Below are 6,268 nucleotides of genomic sequence, written 5' to 3'. Positions count from 1 at the left end.
TGCACGGTCCGCCATGTACACACTCCTAAGGGATGATGGAAGGCTGCCAACATCCCCCTCTGCCTCCATCTTTGAAAGGTATGACCCACAGAAGACACTTGAATCTTCACTGCCAGCTCCTGGAGTGTTCAGAGCAGATGAAACCCCATAGGCTGCGGGGCTCAGCAGTATGTCCTGTGGAAGCAGAGACAGGAGTCAGCAAGGAACCCTGCCTCAGAGATCCACAGCCAGACATTGTGCAGAGAAAGTCTAAATAGGACATCTCCACTAAATCCCTCCCTCTCAGAGCTCAGAACCACAAGAGGAGGCAGAAAGAGTCTAAGAGACAGTGTATGTGTTTGTGAGCGTGTGTGTGAAAGAGTGTGCTATGTGTGCATATGAGTGTGTGAGAGAGTGTGTGTGAGAGAGTGCGTGTGCATGTGAGTGTGTGTGAGAGAGTGTGTGCTGTGTGTGTGCATATGAGTATATGTGAGAGAGTATGTGTGTGTGAGGGTGTGTGTGAGAGAGAGAAAGAGTGTGTGTGTGCATGCGTGTGTGTGAGTGTGAGTGGGGGAGACCCACACCTCCCAGCACTTGAGAGGCAGATACAGGTGAATTTCTGTGTTTTAGGGGCCAGCCTGGTCTACAAAATAAGTTCCAAGACAGCCAGAGTTGCACAGGGAAACCCTATTTCAAAAAAACAAAAGAGAAACAGACAGACAGACAGACAAAGGGCTTGGAGGGTAGCAGAAGAACAAGGTGCTGTGAATCAGCTAAGCAGACACATTTGAGCTCACAGAGAGGGCAGAGGAAGCACGGGGCCTGCACAATCTACACACGTATTATTGCTATTAGCTTAGTGTTTTTATGGGAATCCTGACTGAGAACGAGTGGGTCTCTGTCCTATGTCTGCTCTTGGGACTTTTTTCCTCCTGTTGGACTGCTGTGTCCAACTTCAATATGGAAGCGCTTACTTCATCTTATTATATTTTATTTTGTCACGATTAGTTGTTATCTCTAAGAAGCCCGTTTCTGAAAGACAGAGGAGTCGATCTGAAGGGAAGGACAGGTGGGCAGGAACTGGGAGGACAAAAGGGAGGGAAAACTGGAGTCAGGATCGCTTGAGAAAAAAAACCTTGCCTTAAACAATAAAATGGAGAGATTAAGGAAGACATTTGACTCCAACCTCTGATTCACAGGTGGGCAGCAAACCCCTGTCTGCTTTATTGCTTCCTGTCTGATGCAAATCCAGACTCTGTGTGTGTCTGTGTGTGTCTGTGTGTGTGTGTGTTTCCGTATTAATGTATACGGGGCTGTGATGGAAGCCAGGGTCTCCCGGGCACCCCAGCCCCAGCATCTCTCTCAGAAGGTAACAGGCACCCCACATGCTATGTGTCAGTGAGCAAGTGCTCTACTGTACTTGATTTTCAGACTCTTCCACCATCACCCTCGAAGAACAAATCAGAAGCTAACCTCAGCACTGCTGTTTCCTCTGGGCTAAATCCCCAATTAAGCAATAAACCCAACCCGAGGTCCCAAAGCACAGAATCCAGTTTAGGTGGGGTGACAAAGGGGTTTCCACTCCCCCCTCCCATAGGCAAGGTAAGTCACCTGAAGTCACAGCTAGGAAACAATAAAATGGAAACTTTTTAAAAATCTGTTGAGACACGGTGGCTGTGGGTTTCGCGCTCAGTGACTCACTCCAGTGAGGAAACACTCTATCAGCTGAGTTTACAAATACACTGCCCGAGTGGATTACATCACCGCTCGGCTTCCGCTGGGAGACTGGCAGTGTGACTGTCATTGGACTCACACTCCACATGCCACACACACAGTTCCCATCCTTGCCGTTACCTGGAGTCCCAGATGAAGGCTGCAGCTGAATCACTTGTTGGCCGGCACACTCATGGGGGGAGAGATAACTTAACAAAGTCTCCTTCATTCCTTCAAATCTACAATTATATTGCTCCAATGGGTTCTGTCTCTATAATGTGAAGATGTTGGCCTAGCACAGAGCCCCATGCCTTCACATCATAAATCATAGACTCACACTACAGAGATGGTGTGTGCTGCTGGTTCTGCCAAACCTGGATGGCTGGGGGGGGAGTGCTTCTTTTTTGTTTGTTTGTTTGTTTGTTTGTTTGTTCGCAGCTGGATTCCCAGAAATAGACTACTCGGAGGAAGAGTGCAGGTCTCGCGGGTATGAGACTCTGGTTCCATCCCCAGCACCATGCCCACCACCCTGTCATCTCGGGACTCAGAAAAGGCCTGAGTTTGAGGCCAGCCTATGTTACATATGGACTTTTAGGCCAGCCTAGGCTACACAAGACTCTTGTCTCAAAAAAGGAATAGTGGCGCAGAGCCAGTTTAGCCAATTATTTTAGGGACCTAAATTCGGATGTTCAGCACCTACATAAAAGCCACAGTATAGTAGTACCCCCAATCCCAAGGGGGTAGAGGATGATGTCAGGGATGGAGACAGGATTCCTGGGACTTGATTGCCAGGCTGCCTTACAGGAACAGTGGGTTCCAGGTTCAGAGAGACCCTCTCTCAAAAACCAAGATGGAGAGTGACGGAGGAAGACCCTTCATGCCAACCTCTATCCTCCTACACACGGACAACCACACGCAGCACACGTGCACCAACTTCATGGACGAACACTACGCTATGGACGTGAAACTTTAAAATTAAACAACAAAAATAATTCTAAAAAATTTATTTACAAATATATTTATTCCTCATATATTAGTATAAATAAAGACTTTCCTTTTCATATCCTTGGTGACTGGTTTCTCGATAGCACCCTGCCCAGTAGTTTGCTAATGCTGTCCAATGAATTACATAAAGTGTTGTCTGAGCTATGCTCACAATAAATACTGAGTCCAGTCAGGGACAGGATGTGGGGACAGTACTAGAAGAGGGGACCCCTGCTCAGGCCCCATGAGATATAGCAGCTTGGGGCCTCAGCAACCAGGGGTCATAAGAAGGGTGACTGACAGCAGCCATGTGCCGTTATCATATGGGTGACAATTCTCACGAGGTTCCAGGCTTCACAAGGAAGAGCACAAAGCTGGTGGTGTCCATCTGAGAGAGCTGCCAGTCATGGTACGGCCCCTGGACTCCATGCAGATAGGCCCTCAGTTCCACGCTGAGACGGTGGCCAGCCTTCAGGTGTATCAGGTCACTCCAGGAACCTTCGACTAAGTTGGCCTCCATGGAGCAAGGGAACAGGTCCACAGTCAGGGTCCAGCTGTCAAGGTCATTTTCCCGGGGGTTCAGTTGCAGAACAAGAGAGACCTGGCCCCGCACCTTGTGGTCCATGTTTTTGGACACTGGGTTGAGCTTCAGTTGCAAGGACACATAGTAGAGACCAGCTTGGTCCACCACCAGCTCGTTTTTGTTGTCATCATACCTCAGACCCTGGGACAGGTATGTGCTCCCAGCTCCGGGTTGGCTGTGCCACCTCAGGGTCCTATTGCTCAGCAATGCCTCTAGGAAAAGAACAAGGAGTTGCTGAGGATAGTCAGGTATGGGGAAGTGGGACCTTGGGAGTGGGAGTAGGGAGAAGGAAACTGAGGGAAGGAGGTAGAGAGGGGAAGGGGGAAGGGAGGGAGAAGTCCCAATTAGGGTGACAGCTGGTGCTGTGATAGCGGGGGGAGGGGCGGGGGGGCTAAAGAGGTGAGAGAGGGGCACAGATTACGTGACACCAATGGCCCTTTTGTTCAGCCTCTCTGCAGGACCCGCGGGGGATACATCAGGCACACTCACCATTTTTAGTCTGCAGTTTGGCGAACACGGAAGACCCCTGGGAGGAAAGAAGAAACAAAGTAAGGGCTCCCCTACGTCTTAGAGGGGCAGGTGGGAGTTCATAAGGCCCAGCCCACACTGAGGTGTCCTTCAACTTTGGATGGAGGAAAGCCCCGGGGACCTAGAGGGGACTGTAGGGAAATGCGGTGCACCCTCGGTAGTCCACTCCCGGGTCCGATAAGTACATAGGAAGTTGAGGGGGTTAAGACGCAAAGAAGTCTCTGAGTGCAAGACGGAGAAGGGGCGTGTCAAACGTGGTCGCTCGAGGACGCTAGGGGAAGGTGTTTTCCCCACGACGGTGCAGAGGGGTGCTTTTAGAAGAAAGGATTCCCCCGGGAACGGGACGTGCCTCACCTGCCCTGTAGTGATGGGGTAGCCAATTAGGGAAACAGGGGTGACTGTCAGGTTTGAAGTCTTCTCTAAGGTCCCCTGGGTGGTCGAGGTGGAAATTGTGAGCGCCGGCAGGGTCAGGATACCGGTGAAGAGGACGATCAGGCCACAGACGACTACGAACAGCAACAGCAAAGCGCCTAGCCAGTAGAGCAGCTGGCAGCGGGAACACGAGTGCGGAGCGGGCTGCCACGCGAGCTCGGGGTCCTGAACGTTAACCCTGAGACTCACAGCATCCTTAGGGTGCTCAGCATTCTCTGGGCTCACGGTACCTGCGAAGAGCGCAGCATCCGATGGGAGCGCAGCAACGGCGGGAAGCGCAGCATCCGCCGGGCACACAGTACTTGAGGCAAGCCGGGCTTCCGCGGCGTCCTCCGCATCCAGTGTGCTCTGATCCATGGCCACGGTCGCGCAGTGCTTCTCTCCGGCCTGCGCCCGCGCTTTATAGGCAGGCGCTTTATAGGCTGCGGAGGCGGAGGCGTATTTTCCGGGCGGATGAGGACGGCCGCGGGGTTCCCGGGCTCCTCGCTCCGCCCCACGACTACGGGAACTTTCCCTCCCCCCTCCTCCACTCTAGTCCCACCGTGGTATCCAGATCCTATGCCTGTCCTCTTCTTTCTTCTCCTTCTCCTCCCCTACTTTCCTCTCTTCCTCCTCCTTCCTCCTTCTTCTGTCTCCCCCTCCTCCCCCCTTCCTTCTTCTGCCACCCACTCCTCCTCCTTTTCTTCTTTTCGGTGAGGTTTGTGTGTGTGCTTTTTTTTTTTTAACACTGACACATTAAACAGCTGTTTATATGATGGGACCATGTGATGTCGGGATCCACTCCCTCCCTAGCCTCTCCTGGATCTACGGTCTGTTTCCCTTCTTTTCGCTGTCCTGAGGTTTGGATATATACGGGAGGCGTGATAACGGGACTGTTCACCGAGACTGCGTTTTTGTCTCTGACTCTCAAGCCTCTGTCTCCCTGTCTCTCTTGCTCCCCTTTCTTCCAACCCCTAGCTCCCCATCCCTGGGACGCCCCCAGGGTTCCCTTAAATTCAGGGCTTTTGCAAAGAACTCTGGGGACATCCAAGATTCATCGACTCCCCACTCCCAGAGGAACTGAAGAGCCCTCCTGAGCACCCCCACCCAGCCTCTCTTCCCCAAGACCCCCGGGGCCTTTCTTGGCCTGTCCCCACCCACCTTCTTGGGGCTTCCTGTCAGGAACCTTTTAGGACCCCAGAAGCAGAAGACTGGAGAACCCAGATGGAGAAATTCCCCCTGGGCCACCGACACACTTTCGATTTCCCATTCTTTTGCTGCTCTTGTGTGAGTTGAAGGCCCAGGGGAGGCAGGAACATCAGAAAAGGCCCCCAAAAGAGGAAATGAGAGGTGATTGACGCTGGGCAAGCCCTGGGGACAGACTCCTCAATGTCTTGATCTGCTGAAAAGACAAACGGGTAATGACGTAACCACCTAGCCTGGTGTCCTGAGTTCAGTCCCTGGGACCCACCTGACAGAGAGAGAGAACTGGCACCTACAGAGCTATCCTGTAGAAGTCCTTTGACAAGCACGCGGTAAGAAAATGTAATCTTGCTGGGCGTTGGTGGCTCGCACTTTTAATCCCATTTTAACCCCAGCACTCGGGAGGCAGAGGCAGGCGGATCTCTGTGAGTTCGAGGCCAGCCTAGTCTACAAGAGCTAGTTCTAGGACTGGCTCCAAAGCTACAGAGAAACCCTGTCTCGAAAAACAGAAGAGAGAGAGAGAAAAAAAAAAAAGAAAGAAAATGTAATTCTGCTGGGTGCTGATGGTGCATGCCTTTAATCATGACACCCAGGAGGCAGAGGCTGGAGGATTTCTGAGTGAGAGGTCAACCTGGTTTACAGAGTGAGTTCCAAGGCATGGGTGAATATTGTGTTCTTTAGTCAGTAATTTACACAGCCAGACACCATGCAAAAGTAACGTCTTTCTTTAAAATGATTGGTATGCTGTTTTTTATGGTATATCATTATTATTTTTTTAATATTTATTTATTTTTTATGTATACAATATTCTGTCTGTGTGTATGTCTGTAGGCCAGAAGAGAGCACCAGACCTCATTCCAGATGGTT

General features: G+C 51.2%; 1 protein-coding gene and 1 non-coding gene across 2 annotated transcripts; one reads left to right on the top strand and one right to left on the bottom strand.

Annotated features, from left to right (window-relative positions):
• Positions 1-2,694: 2,694 nt before the first annotated feature.
• On the bottom strand, positions 2,695-4,728 carry Tnfsf9 (TNF superfamily member 9). Its single transcript, XM_050125282.1, has 3 exons — positions 4,142-4,728; positions 3,749-3,785; positions 2,695-3,471 (listed from the first exon to the last, which is right to left on the bottom strand). The coding sequence occupies exons 1-3, from the start codon at positions 4,574-4,576 to the stop codon at positions 3,014-3,016; spliced, it is 930 nt and encodes a 309-aa protein (XP_049981239.1). The 5' UTR covers positions 4,577-4,728; the 3' UTR covers positions 2,695-3,013.
• Positions 4,729-6,056: 1,328 nt separating this feature from the next.
• LOC126490402 (small nucleolar RNA SNORA15) lies at positions 6,057-6,187 on the top strand. The gene has a single exon (XR_007589183.1). It is a non-coding gene; the product is annotated as a small nucleolar RNA SNORA15 (small nucleolar RNA).
• Positions 6,188-6,268: the final 81 nt, after the last annotated feature.

Source organism: Alexandromys fortis, unplaced genomic scaffold (assembly GCF_014885135.2).
Source record: "Alexandromys fortis isolate MF-2015 unplaced genomic scaffold, M_Fortis_MF-2015_v1.1 scaffold_243, whole genome shotgun sequence".
Taxonomy (NCBI): domain Eukaryota; kingdom Metazoa; phylum Chordata; class Mammalia; order Rodentia; family Cricetidae; genus Alexandromys; species Alexandromys fortis.
The sequence above is the reverse complement of the archived record's forward strand: the minus strand, read 5'-3'. Positions and strand labels throughout refer to the sequence as shown.

Coding starts and splice junctions, on each gene's coding strand:
- Tnfsf9 (XM_050125282.1), bottom strand. CDS start 4,576: ATGGATCAGAGCACACTGGATGCGGAGGACGCCGCGGAAGCCCGGCTT. Junction 3,786..4,141: donor ACCCCATCACTACAGGGCAG/GTGAGGCACGTC, acceptor CTTTCCTCCCAG/GGGTCTTCCGTGTTCGCCAA. Junction 3,472..3,748: donor CAAACTGCAGACTAAAAATG/GTGAGTGTGCCT, acceptor TTCTTTTCCTAG/AGGCATTGCTGAGCAATAGG.